The following is a 19,470-nucleotide window of genomic DNA, read 5'->3' as shown; positions in this document are numbered from 1 at the left end:
TTTCTGAACAGCTGATGCAGTTATGACCAGTAAATGTTTCCTTGTACATTAGCTTCATCATTTAACTTTAATTTGTACCACCCTTTGGGACAGTTGGAGTAAAGCCCTGTGACGACTGCCTTGTCCAAATTGCAGAATATCAAATAAAAAAGCACATCTTAGCCCTTTAGCCCTGACATCTTATTCCAGTTATTGCTATACTGCTGACTACATAGCCTTTTCAGTTTTCAGTTCCTGAATCTTTTACTTTTTCTGTGGATTCCTAATAGAAATGAGGTTATTAGAGTGTGATACTTTCATAACATAAGGTTGTGTGTGTGTGTGTATATATATATATATATATATATATATATATATATATATATATATATATATATATATATATATATATATATATATATATATATATATATATATACATATACAGCAGGGAAAATAAGTATTGAACACATCAATATTTTTCTCAGTAAATATATTTCTAATGGGGCTATTGACATGCAATTTACACCAAATGTTGGTAACAACCCAAGTAATCCACTCATATGAAGAAATCAAAACAAATAAGTCCATAAATTAAGTTATGTGTATTAAAGTGGAATGACACAGGGAATAAGTATAATTCAAAAAGGCATGGAAAGCCAAGAAACCCGCTGAAACCTGTTGAGTGTTAACTTTTTGGTTTTGCATTAAGACTTTTGAGTGTGGGATTTATTTAATCCATTATAACATTAGCATTTTCCCGAAAATGTGCACCTGGTTGAACATTTTATATATTGTGGCACAGTGTCTGGAAAAACACTAGAGGGAATATTACACATATAATACATATAATACATATTTCCCAGAGTGTTCTATGAGACCCAGCATATGAGGAGGATAACAGAAGCAGAGTGCAATCCGCATGCAAGTGGTACAGGTGCTGTGAGTGGTGACTCACCAACTGGGGGAGGAGGGGCTCTGCAAAGGGGAAGCATGAAGTGTGTGTGGTGGTGGCTGAGGGAGTTTTGGTGGGAAAAAACCCTGAGATCGGGAAGGGGGACTTTGCTGCAGGAAGCAAGACCTGTGTAGTCTGCCAGTTGACCAGGCTGTTGTGCTTAAAGTACAGTAAAAAAAAAAATGAGCTGCTGCTATGCACTGTTATCATTTACTTCTCTCTTGAAAATCTCTGTTGTGAATAAACCAGATCAATATCGGTTTAATGTTACCCTCAATGTCACAGTTTTCTTTTTGCCAAGGCTACCATTTGGGTAAATTCCCACAAAATACAATTTTTTACATCCTGCCCTATCTTGCTATAACCGAGTCAAAATAGTAAGTCATGGAAATAAGACTGAGCCAGCTCAAATGGCAAAGTTTCAACCGCACAGAGTCGCAAGGTATATTGTATTGCTTTATTGTAACCTGACCAGGCATCTGAAAACATAAAAGTTCACAAAATCTGAATACATCAGCAGGGATAACAACTCACTATGATAATAACAAGTAGACCTTACAACTAAGATTAAAGAAGTTAAAGTTGTACCACTAAGAGCTTATACACAAATAATTTGAGAAAGAGATATTAAAGATAAAACCAGAATCTCCGTAATGGAAGACACATGTAACCCAATAGGAAATAGAATGTAAATGCTAAACAAATACAGCAACAAAGAGTGCCTAGATGACTAAGAGAACAGAAGATGCAGAAAGAACTTGTGCATCATAGAACTCCATGAGCAAGCTGAAGCTACTGATCCCCCTACCTATATTAAGAATTTCCATAGTAATTTACATAGTAACTTAAATAAAAGTGGATCCAATTCAAAACCCGTTAGGACCCCACTTAGAACCGTACTCCAAGTAGATAATTTACCATTGACATCCACCCTTTGTACACAATCCATTAGCCTGTTTTCTTAGCCATGTGGAAACAACATTACTAATATCAAAAGACCTTAGTTAGGGGTACTGTATCAAACACTTAATAAACTCTAAATAGATCGCTTCTACTGCAACCCCTTGTTATTTCAAGGACCATACATCTCATTTTACCCTGATTATTCAGAAGCACTTCAGTGAAATTACAGGAAAGCTGAAACTCCACTAGCCCCAGTACATGTGGACTTTAACAGGCAGTGTGTAATATTAGTGGGAACCAGAAGTTACATTACATTACATTAACATTTATTTATAAAGCGCCAACATATTCCGCAGCGCTGTACAATAAGTGGGTTACATACATTGGACATACAGAGTAACATATAAAGCAATCAATAACCGATACAAGAGGTGAAGAGGGCCCTGCCCAAAAGAGCTTACAATCTACAAGGAGAAAGGGTTGAGACACAAGGTGTGGGAGTTCATAATTGTTGCAGTCTTTACCAAATTTGGTGACTCCTTACTTGCAGCAATCTTAATGATGAAGAATTTTAATAAAACATTTTAAAAAAGACACATGCCCATCAAGTTTAACCTTTTATGTCAATTTTAAAACTGCCTAACTACTAGTTGGTCCAGAAGAAGGCAAAAAGCCAGGATACAGGAAAATCCTAAATTAAGAATGAAAACACCAACCAGTTAGAAGCTCAATACCTCCTTGACCCATCCCAAGGTAACATGACAAGGTGACTAGATGACCAGGCAATAGCTACATTTTGAAAAAGCTGAAGCCACAGGTATGAAGTTGTGACAAGTAACTGATGAAGTATAGAGAGAGGCTGAGCCAAAACAAAGAAAATAAGAAGTATAATTAAACAGATCAGAGCAGGTACAGCACAATGGACCCAAAGAAGTCAAGACTGGTGCCAGGCAAACAAAGGTCACAGCAGATGATAGTTAGGAACATCACCAGGGTCTCAAGGAAAGTACTTTATAACCAAGCACTGAAGTCAAAGTCTTATACAGGAATTCGGCAGGCATTCTAGGTTGATAGTGAACTGTCAGTCCTCTTCCTCTTAGAACTACCTCGGCTAGACAAGATCTCCAAATTGGGGACTTTTATAAATGCCTGTGTCTTATTTATGAATTTAAGGGCAAGCACAAAGTGCACATTGACCCACAAAACTGCAAAAATGTAAATGCAAAAAGGTATTTAAGCCATAGACCTTGCCCTTGCATCTTTCCGCTAGCACCAATGCACCAGGTCAGCTTGATTTGCAAAATAAATTGGTCGGTGGGCTTTTATTCACTGTTTTTTCTAAGCAATGGGGATCTTTCTTAAGTTTTTTCTCACTCCAAAACCATTGGTGAATTATACAAATTAATGTATATGCTGTATTTTGGGTGGTGCTCTGCTCTGCTCTCTGCTGCTTTTATAGGTAGTTTACATTGACTATACAGGTCATAGAGTACCATACCTGTTATAAAATGTCAAACTTAAGCAGGAAGTGCAATACAGGTATTGGATCTGTTTTTTAAAACTCATCCAGAAAGCTCTGAAATATTGCAAATGTCTTTTCTCATAGATCATTATTTAAAAGGATAGTTCTTGATTGTTGGTTAATTTGTGTTTTCTCTGCTGTTCCATATTACAAGTATTTAAGACATGCTGCAACCACCAGATCCACAGCTTTGGATAACAGATCACATACCTGTATGATTTACAGATTAAACACTTTTATAAAGTGGCTCAATTTACCACATACCTGCTGCATGTTTTAATGCCATATCTTTTTACACATGAAGAGGAAAACTAAATAAATAAAATATGCTCATTTGTTTTAGAATTTCCATTGGTAACTTGGGAATGTAAAACACTCACAAATCTCAGCTTTAACCTTGCCAATTGCTGTATGCCTGTAAGTGCGCTGCAGTTATTTGGAACATTTTCTAGGTTGGCGCTGGCATCCTTTTGCTAGATTACATTTATGCATTAGTACCATCTGTGCTTGCTGCTCCTTCTGCGAAATAGCCCTGGCCAAATGACTGGCATATATCTGAAAGTGCATTCAGAAAAAAAATAACAAAAAAATAGAAAGTAAACTGACTTTACATTTTAAGCAAAATGATCTAGCAACCATGAAATAGAGCACAAATATTAAAAAAAAGATTATAAGTTGTCTGCAGCTGTTATTTTTACTTTTCAATTATCTTTTTGCAATATGCTAATCATTCCATGAAAAATAACTGCTTATGATCATTTTTTAATTCTCCAGAATTGTGCTGCCTGTGACTTACATCTAGTTATAGGAAACTGAGAAGTCAACAATTTATCATTTTCAGACCTGGTTCACTTGAGAGCCTTGTGTCCTGTGCAGATGTGCACCACAAAGCTGAGATGTACTGTACTGTTTTTTGTAAGCACTCATTGGGAGTGGAGGAGTGGCATTTACCAGGAATAAGGTCTTGTGGGCAGGTTCACCATAGTTGTACAGTGGAGTGGTTACAAATTATTTACTATGAAACGTAATCTATATCTAGGTACATGACCCTGCTAATATCAAGTAAATTAAATGCAGAATTTTATAATATACTTTTTTGACTGGCAGTGAGAGCCCTTAATGAGCTGGTGATGAATGGCTTTTGCTTTGGGTTTATTTATGAATGCAGATATGTAATGTAACAGATTCAGTTTGCACTAAATTTCATAACTTTACAGAGCAACACTATATTAGTTCATAGATAGAGATGAGTGACTTTTTTTGCTAGGCACAAATTTGCTGCAAAATTCTGTGTTTTGCCAGCGTCAAATTTTCTTGTGAAACTGAAATTTGCTGTGAAAATTTTTTCAACAAAAAATGCTGTAAAAAGAGAGAAAGCACCTGTTGACCTTAATGCACCTTAATGCGTTTTGCATGAAAAAACTCCCCATTTGAATTTTTAGCTGTTTTGCACATTTTTCCACAGTTTTACAAATTTTTGGCTGCCAGTCCACAGAGAGGCTACCAAAAAGCCAATCACAGCCTTTATTGGGCACCCTCAGGAACTTTTTACATGCTTGCGTTGCCCCCCAAATCTTCTTACAATTGAATGTAGCTCACAGGTAAAAAGGTTGGGGGACCCCAGCCTTAAACAGTATCAAATGTTAACCAGTTTACTTTTATGTTTTTATTTTTGCTGCTACTACTATTTAGAACCTATTGAGGCATATTTAGAGTAGGCTTACTGATACTGATAACTTAACAAGCTTATTAGCTGGTCATCATTCTATGTCCTTCTCTTTTATCGTACTACTGGGAATAATTTGAATGTCTGCTTAAACTTGGAATGCTGTTTTATTGTTCGCTGGTAATTAATAATTCCGATAGTGTTTTAACCAAATTATTTATATAAATGACACAGACAAACAAAGCTTGCACTTATATGCCCTAAACTCCACTTACTATTGTGGGAAAAATATAGCAGATAATGGCCCAGATTTAATTTGATGAGCAAAAATGTATCATGTGAAAGCTATATCAAAGTCTATAGTGTAATCTAAAACTGGATTAGGTCCTGAAAGTTTTCTAACCTAATTGACTCTTGCCCAACATGTTGGAGATGAACCTTCCAACATTTAAAGGAGAAGGAAAGGCATTTTGGCATTTTACTTCCAATAGATTAGCCACATTAGTGCCTAGAACGCTATATTTATTATGCAGAAAGCTTTACCATACCTGAGTAAACAGCCCTTGAAGCTCCCTCAGTTTGCTTAAGATAGCAACTGCCATTTTAGCTTGGTCTCAGTAGCTTTTTGCTGCAGCTCTAGCCATTGGTAGCTCAGATCACGCATTCTTATGGAAGGGGGGGTGAATTCTCGTGAGTTCTTATGGGAGAGGGAGCAAAAAGAGGGAGGGGGAGAGGTAGCGAGAAAAGAGTTGCATAGATTCGTGCCCAGAAGACAAGATATCCTGTGTTTCTTTTAATAGAGTGCAGCATTTCTATGAGTGCTTATGGCTGTATTTACATAGCCCTTTCTGATAAGCTTACTTAGTTTTTACCTTTACTTCTCATAGTAACATAGTAACATAGTAACATAGTAAGTTGGGTTGAAAAAAGACATACGTCCATCAAGTTCAACCATAATGCCTATATATAACCTGCCTAACTACAAGTTGATCCAGAGGAAGGCAAAAAACCCCATCTGAAACCTCTCTAATTTGCCTCAGAGGGGAAAAAATTCCTTCCTGACTCCAAGATGGCAATCGGACCAGTCCCTGTATCAACTTGTACTAAGAGCTATCTCCCATAACCGTGTATTCCCTCACTTGCTAAGAATCCATCCAGCCCCTTCTTAAAGCTATATAATGTATCAGCCAGCACGACTGATTCGGGGAGGGAATTCCACAACTTCACAGCTCTCACTGTAAAAAATCCTTTCCGAATATTTAAATGGAACCTCCCTTCTTCTAAACGGAGTGGGTGCCCTCGTGTCCGTTGGAAGGACCTACTGGTAAATAAAACATTAGAGAGGTTATTATATGATCCCCTTATATATTTATACATAGTTATCATGTCACCTCTTAAGCGCCTCTTCTCCAGTGTAAACAGACCCAACTTGGCCAGTCTTTCTTCATAACTGAGACTTTCCATACCCTTTACCAGCTTAGTTGCCCTTCTCTGGACCCTCTCTAGCTCAATAATGTCCCGTTTGAGCACTGGAGACCAAAACTGAACAGCATATTCTAGATGGGGCCTTACCAGTGCTCTGTAAAGGGGAAGAATAACCCCCTCCTCCCGTGAATCTATACCCCTTTTAATACAGCTCAGAACCTTGTTTGCCCTTGCAGCTGCTGCCTGGCATTGCTTGCTACAGCCAAGTTTATTATCTACAAGGACTCCAAGATCCTTCTCCATTATGGATTTACCTAGTGCAGTCCCATTAAGGTTATACGGGGCTTGCATATTTTTACATCCCAGGTGCATGACCTTACATTTATCCACATTAAATCTCATCTGCCACTTAGCTGCCCAGATTGCCAGTTGGTCAAGATCCTGCTGCAGGGATGTCACATCCTGGATAGAATTGACTGGTCTGCAGAGCTTTGTGTCATCTGCAAACACTGATACATTACTCATAATACCCTCCCCTAAGTCATTTATGAACAAATTAAACAAAAGTGGACCCAGTACAGAACCCTGAGGGACCCCACTGAGAACCTTACTCCAAGTAGAGAATGTACCATTAACAACCACCCTCTGTACCCGATCCTGTAGCCAGTTTTCTATCCATGTGCAAACGACTTCACTAAGACCAATAGACCTTAGCTTAGAAAGCAGTCGTTTGTGGGGAACGGTATCAAATGCTTTGGCAAAATCCAAATAGATTATATCTACTGCATCCCCACTGTCCAGCTTCTTACTTACCTCATCATAAAAAGCAATTAAATTGGTCTGACATGACCTGTCCTTCTCCTTTTAAATGAGGAAAAAATGATGTTTTTGTAATTAGCATGGGACTAGAAGCAAGTTGCATGCCTTCAAAATAGTAGAATGTGCCCCATGCAAAGCTTTGTTATACCCCTGTTTGTTTGGTCCTTTGCTCAGGGTAATAAGACAAACAGACAGCTGTTTTGGGGCCAGGGTAGCTAGAAGGGTATATGTATGGCACAGAGGACCAGAATAAAAAAAAAAAAAGTGGACCAGTATTAAATGTATGTTTACTAATGTAAAAGGTTTGCTTGGTTCAGGAAGTGTGTACTGAAGGAGCTGTTGGAAAAATGACAGTTTAAAAGAGGTAGTGGTCAAAGAAAAGGGAGAAATCATTTTATAATTCATAAAAGAGAGCAAGAGAGAAGCAGATAAGTGTTCTAGCCAAGTAAAGAGGGTGGGAGAAACCTAAAAGAGTTTATTATTAGTGATGAGCAAATTTTTTTTGGCAGGCATGAATTCGCAGCGAATTTACGCATTTCGCCATTAAATTGGTCTTGGTTGCGTCAAATTGGGCTCGGTCGCGTCAAAAAAAGGCGTGGTTGCAGAAAAAAAGATGCGGTCGCATCAAAAAGCGCGGGTGACAAAAAGTAGACACGGGCGACAAAAAAGACGTTTTGCTAATTTTATGCCGAAGCAAAACGGGACAGATTTGCTCATCACTACTTATTACAACATCCATTGCAACCACTGTATAAAATTGTAGCTAACCTGGAGAAAGAGAAAGAGGAACTGCAGCACTTAACCCTAGTTAAACATAGTGGTATCTCAAATTGGATAAAAAAAAATTTTAATTTTTGCTAAATTAACCTCTTGATTTTGTAAATGCTTCACTCATTTGTTTCTTAAAATAAATGGTTTAACTGTGTTTGCTGTGTTTCATAAAAAGAAACAATACAAAGCATTCATAGAACATTGCCTCATCTGAATTTCTGACTTCAACACACCCTTGGCACACAACAAATATAGAGGGCTGTTGCTTGCTTCAGATGGATAGACAAAGTAGAAAAGTATGTCTGTATGTTAAGCATGATTTTAATCCCTGTGTTTAGAGTAGAGTTGGGAGAACAGTAAGATGATGAAGCATAGTGAATTTAACTTTTACGATTGTAAGGCAGAAGGCAAGTTGATTGTATGGTACTAAAAAATGCCTTTCATGAAACCATTGCTCAGCTATGAAAACTAATATGAAAGCTATAAACCTATATATAGTTCAGCTTGTGTAATTACACAGATATTCATTGGTGCAATAATACTGCTAGCACATTTACTGAAAACAAGTTTATAAATATGTTGTACGACAATTTCATGTCACAGATTTTTAAGAACCCAAGCAGGACTGATGCTATATTGGATCTAGACACATTAGGGACAATATGTGTCTCAGCTCAGACATAAAGAAGATTAAATAAAAATAAAGAAATAAAGAAAAAAATCTTTTAAAATTTACAAGTCAAAGGGAACAGACCTTAAGGACCTATACTACAATAATTGTTCCAAACGTAATCAAGGCAAAAACAGAAAATGAAAAACTGTCACAAGCAAAAAACTAATACCTAAATAATAAATAGATGAGGACTAAAGGCGGCCATATACTATAAGGTCTTCTCATTTTGTGAGGTCGCAAAAGAGTAGATCTTTCCACTAATATGTCCTCCTAAGGTGGGAGATATCGGAGTAATCTGATCATTCGGGCCGAATGGCGCACTTTTGACTTACAACAACAGGAATAGGAATCATCAGAGCGAGGACCACATCAATGAGCTGATACAGTCCCTGATCCAATGGGAAAATCAAACATACCTGATCAACATCTAGCCAATTTTAGGCCAGATATCAGCCTCAGGTAGGTCCATTGGTGGTCCCCATACATGGGCTGATAAGCTGCTGAATCAGTCTGGAGGACCAGAATTGGCATCTTAAATCTACCCGTGTATGGCCAAACGAGTGTTGCTCCATGAAAACATGGAGACATTTTGGTTAAAGTGGACTTTGAAAAGCAAATGTACTTTTGAACAATGGCTCAGGCTTCAAGTACTTAAAGTCATACTGACACTAAAAAAAATCTTCAAAATATTAATGTACATTTAAAGTTACCTGTAGGTCATGTTGTTCATTTTTCGCTGATGTCTGCTTTTGTAAGTAATTGTTGCTTGAAAATTTTTTATATCCTGACTGTCCCTTCTCCACTAGTCAGTTAGAATTTCTAACACTAATGGACTACTGCAGCACAAATATACAAGTATGGCAGCCCCTTCCCCCACAGAGGAAAATTGGGATTGGATAGGTAATGTAAAAGCATCAGGTAAAATTCTAAAGCTCATTTAATGTTGCAATGTTATGATATTTCAGTTCAGTTTTAGCAAGGCCACTTTTCTTATTTTCTGTAATATAGTACAGCTGGATTGACTAATATAAAATCAATATTTAAAACAAGATTACAATTTCCAGCTGGGAATTTTAGGCCTGTAGGTTTGACATCTGTTGTGGGTAAGTTATTTTAAGGTTTGTTCTGAAAAATGGCATTTTAAGTAAGAATCATTAAGGCTATATTAAGATCAGATGATAGACAGTGGACTATGTGATCAACTTGGATTTTGCCAAAACTTTTCATACAGTGCCACATCAACTATTACTTTTAAACTAAGTTCCATTGGTCCTAGTAATGCTGTTTGTACATGGATAAGAAACTTGATAAAAGATCATATAGATAGGGTAGTTGCCACATTCTAGAGAGCGCTGAAATAAATAATGAAAGCGCGGAGGGACTGTGGAGCCAGCTGTGGCCCAGTTCCCTCCGTGCTTGTAAGGGGTTAACTCACCAGTTAGTGCAGTCAGGAAAGGGCAGCCCCCCCTTGCTCGCTCCTCCTCCCTCCTCTGTGCCTGCATTCCCGCACTGCTGCTGCCACTCTGCTTCCGGATTCCACCGAGCGGCATCCCCCTCCCACCCTCCCTGTTTAAGCACACTTTGTTTAAAAAATAAAAAAAAAATTGTCATAGCAATAAAAATTTGTGGTTTGTCACAGCAAATGGCGGGGGGTAGTCCTTGACCATTTAAGTTCTGATGTTGTCTTATGGCTTCTACATGCCCACTGGGTTCGCAGTGGCCGGCATTCGTTAACAAAATGGTTTAAGAGGTTTGGAAAAGTTCAATATACATGGCAAGGACTAATTTTGGTTTATAATAAAGCTGTGGCAGAACTCCACCCACACAACGGTGTCTTTGTGTCTTTTGTCAGCTAGGTGCAACGGGTAGAGTGATAATGGGAGGGAACAAGTCTCCACAGTCTCCACTAGATGTAGCGTTCTTAGTGGGGTTCTCTTTTGGGACCACTTAAATTTTAAAGTAATGACTTGAAGAAGGACCATATCACACAAAGCATTTTCTCTGCTGCTATAAGCAATAAAGCAATAAATTTGTGTTTACAGAAAACCCACAACTATGCAAACCAATTAATTCCATCCAGGATGTGGCATCCTTGCATGGGTGCCTTGTAATATGGGCAGATGAGAATCAGTGTCAGTGATGAGAAAATCTGTCCTGTTTTGCTTTGCCGAAAAATCTGCGAAACTGATGAGAAATTTGCATAACCATGAAATATGTATGAAATGCAGCTACTGCTCGACTTTTTTGTGTGTGCAACTAATTTGACGCAACCGCAACATTTTCCTCACTCCCTGAATTTTTGTTGCAGCGAATCTTGCCAATGGCAAAATGCTGAATTTTGCACAAATCCATGGCTGCCAAAAAAATTCACTCATCGACATTCAGTAGCGATGAGTGAATCTGTCCCATTTCACTTTTTTCACTTATTAATGCCGGCGACAATTTTTTGTCACGCAGCGAATGTGCTGGATTGTATCGCCCGTTTCGCAAAGTAATCCGCCAATGGTGAAATGCGGAATTTAGCAGCTAATCCATGTCTGCCGAATTATTCCACCCATCACTACCATTCAGTGTTGCTAAATGTAACGTTACATATTTAGGATCTAAAGATATGCAAGTTAGACATATCATTGATAGAGAAGGACCTTTGGGTATTTGTGGATAATACGCCTAAATGTAGCAAGCAATGCCAGTTAGCAGCCGAATGGACCTATTCATGAACCCTTCATTTTTTTCTTTGCTGAGAAAAACACTGGTCTCCCCATAAGAGATTCATTGTTCATGTTTATTTTGGGGAACCTATTAGTTTTTGCTCTTCCATTTGCATAGCAAATTCTTGCCTGCCAGTTCTACATAATTTACAGCCTTCCTGGATTCTCCTACTAATCTGTGGCAATACTTTTTTTGTAATTTCCCTCACCCAAACCCATATTAAACAGGCTTTTAACCTATTAATTTGCATTCAAAATGTACATTTTATATTTTCTCCAAAAAAATGTCAAACTTATCATGCACTGTGCCATTTTATTACCAGAAATTTGTTGCAGCCATTTGTCAGAGTTGCATTGTCTTCTGTCACTGAGGGGACAATGGAAATCAAATGTATCCTGGCATGTAGATTCTTTAGAGGACCCGGTGGTCAATGTCATTAACTGTATATTCATTATGACTGCGATGGATCCATCTATCAGGTTTTACTGTGAAGGCTTCAGCTGATGAAGCTGACAGCTGGATCACAGTGGCATCTAGAGGGCTGTTTTGAGCAGTATCCTGGCATACCAAGATCTTCTTGCTGCTAGTGTAGTTCTACAGTTTTATGTCCCTTAAAAAATAAATTATTGAAACATTTCCTCCATGTCAGAATATAATTATTTTGGTTCTTTATCAGATATGCTTAAAAGTATCCCCTTAAAAATACAGAGGCTAGCATGCTAGTACTAATATTTGTTTGCAAGTAATATCTTGAATGGACTAAAGGCTTTTACTATATTAACCTGTGAATGTGTTAGCTTTTGTGTGCCTAAGAACTTAGAAATGCAAATCACATTTATTAAGACTTATTAACATAAAATATTTATTACATATATGAGGGTAAATTCTGTGTGTGTTACATTTTCTTAAAGTCAAAAATCATTTTAAGCAGAGTTTCAATACACTGGGCATGTTTCTATTATTCATTTACACCATACTAATTTTAGTAGACCAGGTGCTGATCTGCTTCAAAATAAAAACATCTGATGGGTGATACAGTAATAATACAAGATAGATATCTTTCCAGTCAAAATAACACAACCACAAAGATATTCAAGAATATTCTTAAGAACCACGAATAGTCAGTATTGATTAAAGAAAAAATTCTCAAAGACCTGGCAAGTTAAAGCTGGTGAGGTTCAATAGAAGTCAGTGAGAAATGTCTCTAACAGCTTTGTCTGTTTATTTTCCTAGTTTATTTAAACATTCTAGGTTTTAGCCTTTAGCATTTAAAATGAATGGAACAATGTAATTCTCACCAGTGTGCAAGTTTTTTTCAAAACTCATGTGGGAATATTCTGTAGTGTTCTGTAGTAAGCTAGCTTCCGAGAAGAAAAGCTGCACGAGTTTTGCTGTGGTAATTTTTTTTGCATCTGCCCTTTTTTTACACATTCAAATTTTTACAAATCAACCCATGTTTTCTGCAAAAATACCAGGTTTTTTTTCTATTTCAAAAAATAAGAAGTTTGCTGCCTAAAACCTGTAGTGAATTCAGGCAGGGTGACTACTGCCATGAGGCAAGGTGAGAAACATACCTCAGGTGGCAGGTAGCAGCCAGTTACCAGGGGGGAAAAAAAAGCCGCCTCTGGTAACTTTAGGGAAAACTTTAAGGAAAACTATACTCTCTGAATAAATGCCAACAGATAGTTTATATTATGTTAAGTGACCTATTAAAAATTAAAGAATAAAGTGGAATATATATATATATATATATATATATATATATATATATATATATATATATATATATATATATCGGTAAATATTGCCCTCTTACATCCTTTCCCTTAATCCACCATTTTGTGATGGGCTATATGCTGCCTCAGAGATCCCATAACCAGAAATAATGCAGCTCTAACTGTAACAGGATGAAGTGTGAAAGCAAAAGATAGAGCTCCATTAATTGGCTGATGTGGCCTAGCATGCATATGTGCCTTGGCTTGTTTGTGCACATTTTGAATCCTGTGATCCCAGGTGGTGGCCCTTAATTCTTAGAATGCCAGTTTTCATTTTAGGATTACCCAGTAGCACATACTACTAAAAAACTATATTTTTATGTAAATAGTTTATTTAGATCAAGCAGGGTTTTACACATGAGCTTGTTTGTGCAATATATTTTTACAGACCCAACATTGTTTGGGGGTATAGATTTCCTTTAATACAGCTCTGACTGCATTAGTCAGAGCTATATTGGTAAAGAGCAGAGCTGTACTGGTGATGGGCAGGAAGCAGGAGGCTGAAATTTGCCCCCCCCCCCCCCTCCTGCTCTCTAGTCATCTCATAACTTGCATTATTCAGACTCACAAGTTAGGCAGCAACAGGAGGTGCAGGCTACAACAGGGCCCTATCTTTACCACCTGCTCTAAGGCAGGCACTAAGTACAGGTACTTGGTGCAGAGAGCACTTTTTACTCCCCTTAGCGCACTTTTACTTGTGGCTTAAGGGAATAGGAAATTATCACATTTGTCAGTTATTGCTATCTTCTCTATGTGCATTGCCAACTCTAATGATCATACTGTGTCATTGCTGGCAATTAAAATATATACAGTAATAATAACAAGTAAAAGGGTGCTCAGGCAACAGTGACTGAAGTTTTGTTTTCCTTGCACTATGTACAATAGACAGATGATAGATAGATAGATAGATAGATAGATAGATAGATAGATAGATAGATAGATAGATAGATAGATAGATAGATAGATTTCTTATTATTTTTTATGATTTGCTACAGGGATCCCATTGAAAGAACAGAGTGACTAACCCATCCTTAGCTTTTATGCAAGTTATGGTCAGGTTCAGTTATTGCATTACTCCCATTCTGTATTTCACAGGTGAAAGATATCTAACAGAAGTAGTTATAACAAATGATCCTATCAAGTGATCTTAATAAAAAAGGAAAAGTGAATTATCTGCAGAGTTCCAATATGTACCAACCCTGGCCAGTGCAGTTTTACCTTATAGGAGCTTTGCAATTGGATTAGCTAGGGATACATATTATGTTGTAACCCCAAACCTTTTTTTTGGAATAGGTCAAAACAGGTTTGGGTCTTTCATTGGAAGCAAAATGTAATTTGAAGGCTATGAGGAGTGCTAGCTACACCTTAATGACTTGAATTGTAAAGGGATGTCAATATGCAACCAACGACAACATTTAGCAACAGACAAAATATACACAGTGGCATATTTTATGTAGCATTCTACAAAAAAAAATTTTTTTCAGTGACCTTTTTAGTGGGTATGTTGTAAAACAGAAAGGCATGCATAAATTGAATTGTATACTATTAGAGCTTCAGCTGCCGCTAAATGATTTGCTTTAGACTTATGTTGCTCTCATTTAATGATAAACTATTCACTAATGAAAAATATATAAATATTTTACAAGTTTTTATTTTTAATGACATGTATGTGACTTTTTGGGGCCCATTTATCAACGTACGATTGGTTACGATTAGAAAAAAATCATATTTTTTCTAACTTTTAGAACTGTGCATACTTTCTGCGATTTTTTTTCGTTAATTTACAATACTTTTTCGTGATTTGCGACAATTTGTGCAACAAAATCGTATTTGTCGCAACAAGTATGAAAGGTTCGGAATTCATTCAAGCTTCGGTATTTTGACTTTCTTTTGGCCAGGTTGGAGTTGCCATTGAGCCCTATGGAAAGCTTCCCAAATCATGCATTGAAGTTCAAAGTCAGAAAGGGTTTCGCACTGTTTACGATCGTTGGGATACGAAAATGTTGTGACTTTTGGATCACCAATACGTTTACAATCGTTTCAATCCGAAAGTTCAGAAATGCTCGTATTGAAACATAAGAATTTTCATGACATTTTTGATCATCAGAAATGATCGTATTTCGGGATTCGGATTTGTACATTGATGAATGGGCCCCTTTATGCTAAAATATAATCAGTTTCTGGGGCTAAGATATGTAGGAAACTTTCTACTTTTCTAATTCTAATCCACAGCTATGTTTATGCACAGACTCCCTTCTTGGCTCACCTAGAAGTTCCAGTAGCTATACCGTGGTCCTTTATGCTTGCTGATCTTCCATCTTTCTTGTTAAGGTCATCTTCTGTATGATTGATATTGATTTTTAAGAGGGACTCATGTTAGCTGGCTAGCTACAAGAACGACTGGATGAAAATTTGAATTGGGAAAAATTGCATCCACCGCTATTCAATAACTTCTTAATTAGAAACAACACTCTAACTTTTCTAACTTTAAAGTACTTATCAAAACGTTAAAATTTACCTTTGTTTTTCTGTCACTTCTAGGCTGAATGGCCTTACCAACGTCATTTGAGTCCAGAGCCCTCAATTCCCCTTAATAATTTATCATATTACTAAAGCACATGTTTGGAACTATACAACTACCTTCTTAATTATAGAGTGACTATCACATTGAAGTAAAGCCTCATCTAGTCAGTCTGTTAATAACTGTAATGCTGTACTGTCATTTAGGACAGGGGATTTTTTTAGAAGACAGTGAGACTCTAATATGCTTTAAGAGTGCCTTAGGAGTTTTCCTGTTAATACAGAATATGTTTATACAGTTATTTCAGATTGAACCTGGTATATAGCAATATCTCTTATGCCATAATGGGAATTTTTCAGAGTTAAGGTAGCTTACTTACACATTTGACTCTTTCCTTGTGGGAAATGATTCAATACTCAAATTACAACTGCATTGCTGTTTAAGATATATTGTGCTTAGCATGTGGAGAAATAACCTCTATCCGTAAAGAAATCATATCACCTGTACATTTTTCAGAAACAATAAATTAATAATAGTATCCATCTGACCACTGTGCTCTAAGCAGATATTTATAGTTTTATAGCTTTTTACATGGTAACAAATGTATATAAATAGAGAGAGAGACACAAGTAAATGACACAAGTACTTTTTTTTCACCCTGTTAATGATTTGGAGTAGTATTCACTTTACTACATAAAGTAAAAAAATGTTGGGTCTCAAACCTGTCTAACCAATATGCTTTATTGTTATTTTTTTCAGGGTCGCTGTATAAATTTCTCAAGAGTCCCATCTAATTAAAGCAGAAAATACCGCCTTGCTTTGTTTGTTGACAATCAACATGAACATGCCTCTGAATATCACTGAAGATTTCTTGCCTTCCTCTGGAACACCTTGCATTCTGCTAAATATAAAATATGGTTCTGCACATCTAGCCTTTGTTATATTTAACTTTTTTGCTGACTCACAGTTTGTAAGCATTAAATTGCAGTTTGATATAAATCAAAAGATGCAAAATACTCATAAGTGACAGGAGATAAACCAGCCAGAAGTCAACCAAACAGTAATGGCCAATAGACATTTTTTTGCCATAACATATCTTTCTATGGAGAAAATAGGCTGCTGGCATGCAGAACCACTCTTTCGATTAAAATAGGCACTTCAGGCCAAAAGCAGAGTAGATAGTTTCCACCAGGCCAAGCAAATACAAAAGTTCACTGGCTTAAGGCAATCTCACATAACAAACCCTTTCCAAAATCTCTCATCACCCTGTGCCTCACGGGTAAACTTCTGGCTAAAATTTTGCTATTGAAAAACTGCAAAGTGCACACGCTTGACAAAATTTAGGCTGACCGTCTGAAGGTATTAGTAGGCTGTAAGATTTTGCCTTTTCCATTTTAGAAGACTCCTTTTATTTGTTATGCACTTTGGACTGATAGGAAATTATCAGGACATTATTTTGCATGCAAGCTTTATCTAGAAATCTTGAGTTAAGTTTGCGGCATTGCAACGTCAAGACCTTGACACAATGTCTGTAGGTTCATTTCCCCTTGCCTACAAAGTCTACATGTGCATAAAGTATCTTTCTTTACACATAACATGTAGCTCTGCTCTGAATTCTACTATATATATATATATATATATATTTTTTAGAAACTAAAAAAATCCAAAAAGCTGACATTGTAGAGGATTCAGTCACCCCCCCCCAAATCTCCAAAGGCTCTTCAGCGTCACAATTCAGCAACTCTCTTTGCATGAGAATTTCAAAGTTTAATTAATATAATTAAAGGCAACAGCAAGCAGCAGCCTGTGAAGATTTTGCTCATCTTTTTTATGCCTTTTGACATTGAATGACCTACCACTGTATGCGCATTACTCACATTTGGAAGAGATTGTGCATTGGCTATGATTCAGCAGTGAAAAGACCTCCTTTCCTCAATTGATAATAGGCACACAGAAGAGTGCCACCCATCACATACAAACTGTATACATTATAATATTTTGTGAGGAAAAACAGCGTTGTGTCACGTTGACGATCCTAAATTATGTTAGCGTGAGCGGAAACACTGTGGGGGAGGAAGGAGACAGCAGCTGAAGAAAAAGGCTCAAATGATCTAGTCACTTTCGATACTGTACTTCAGATGCAAAATGGATATTCGAGTCGAAACCTGACAAAGCGCGCCTGCTTTGATGTGAACTGGTATAGACAATGACCAGTGGCTGGGTCAGTGGGATGTCTCTGTGCGAGCAGGGAGTCTTATCAAATGACACTAAAAATAAGTTCAGCAACCATCACATTTGAGGGGAAAAGGCGAGCATTTCACATTTGGTGGGCATGCATGTGCACAAGATGGAAGAGCAAATAAGAGACGTCCCGAGCTAAAATCTTCTATGTGCTCTTCATCAGAGTTCCAAGGGAAATAAATTATTCCACTGGTCAATGTCCAAATATGGCACTATCCAAAGAGAGCATCCTTAGGATTTGCTTTACGCTTGGGTTAAGAATACTGGTGATATTTAATTCAAAGTGAGTGAAAATGCCATCTAAATGGTTAATGCACATATAAATGAATGCGCTTACATATATACATAAACATACATATTCATTACAATACCCTAGTTCCCTGTTGAGCCTATCTGCAGTGAATATGTTTATGCTTCCAAAGCCATCATAGCTTTTTTTTCCAGATTTCTAAGCTTCACATGAAAAATACAGTCGATTTTAGAAGTATTTTATATTTTTTATTTATACAGTGCACCGTTCAACTCTTACAGCGAGATGAAATTTGCTAAATTATTTGCTGTGTAGGTGGCACAATTACTTTTAACAAGAGAATATTTTCTGTGAAATGTTAAATAGTATTGCAGTGCTACTACAGAGCATTGCCAACTCACGTCTGTTACCAAAAATGTTGTTACCAAATACATTTGTTACTTAAAATGTTTTTTAATGTTTAGACTTTTTTTTAAACAGAAAAACAATGCCTAGTTAATTTGGTAACAGTTATCTTCCAAATACATTAAAATATAATTTGTGCCTTAAATTATTTGGAATAACATGGGTTTGGGTTTATTTCATTTTGTTGCCAAACAATTTGAAAGTGTTAAATGAAAAAATGTGTATCGATTGTTTACAATATCCCAAGGGGGATTTTATAATGTTTTATCATTTTAGTAGTGAAACTATATTTATTAAATGTGCAGTGCCTTTGTTTGTAAATTTTTTTTTATTGAATATGAATTAAATAACACATTTGAAAAAATCACCAAATTCTTTATCAGTTGCTATATATATATTTTCTAGCGTCAACTTTTGCATGTCACTAACCATAAGATTGTATGTATATTGTTTTTTTAATTTGTAATAAAAGACTATTGAAATAAATAAAATTGATTAAAAGGTATACGTTGATAAATGTATTTACTCTGAGCTGTTTTATTTTACACAAAGAATAGCATTAATTAAGACCAATTTTATTCAGTTGGTATATACTTAAAAAGATCCATGGATAACAGGTAAAATATATTGTTGTAGTTGTTGCTTAGTAATGCCATTAGTTATAATTTGTGCTTAATGATGTCATTAGTTATAAGTGATGTCACTTGCTACATGAGTCATTAAAACGTATGTATTCCAAACATGAATGCACTTACTCTCTTAGATTGCCGCCTTGTGCCTTTATGCTGTCATGGAACTCCTTGATGGCTCATAATATCCTTGTTTTTTAAACAGGGGTATATTATTATCCTTT

General features: G+C 36.6%; 1 protein-coding gene across 2 annotated transcripts in view; it reads left to right on the top strand.

Annotated features, from left to right (window-relative positions):
• antxr2 (ANTXR cell adhesion molecule 2) overlaps positions 1 to 19,122 on the top strand; it is a 102,009-nt gene extending 82,887 nt beyond the window's left edge. The window contains exon 17 of one of the 2 annotated variants that reach the window (XM_031895921.1): positions 16,481 to 19,122. In XM_031895921.1, the coding sequence (XP_031751781.1) occupies positions 16,481 to 16,519 (39 nt within the window). In that variant the 3' untranslated portion in view covers positions 16,520 to 19,122. 2 annotated transcript variants of the gene reach the window in all.
• Positions 19,123 to 19,470: the final 348 nt, after the last annotated feature.

This window comes from Xenopus tropicalis, chromosome 1 (genome assembly GCF_000004195.4).
Source record: "Xenopus tropicalis strain Nigerian chromosome 1, UCB_Xtro_10.0, whole genome shotgun sequence".
Taxonomy (NCBI): Eukaryota; Metazoa; Chordata; class Amphibia; order Anura; family Pipidae; genus Xenopus; species Xenopus tropicalis.
This window is presented reverse-complemented; position numbering and strand designations above follow the sequence as displayed.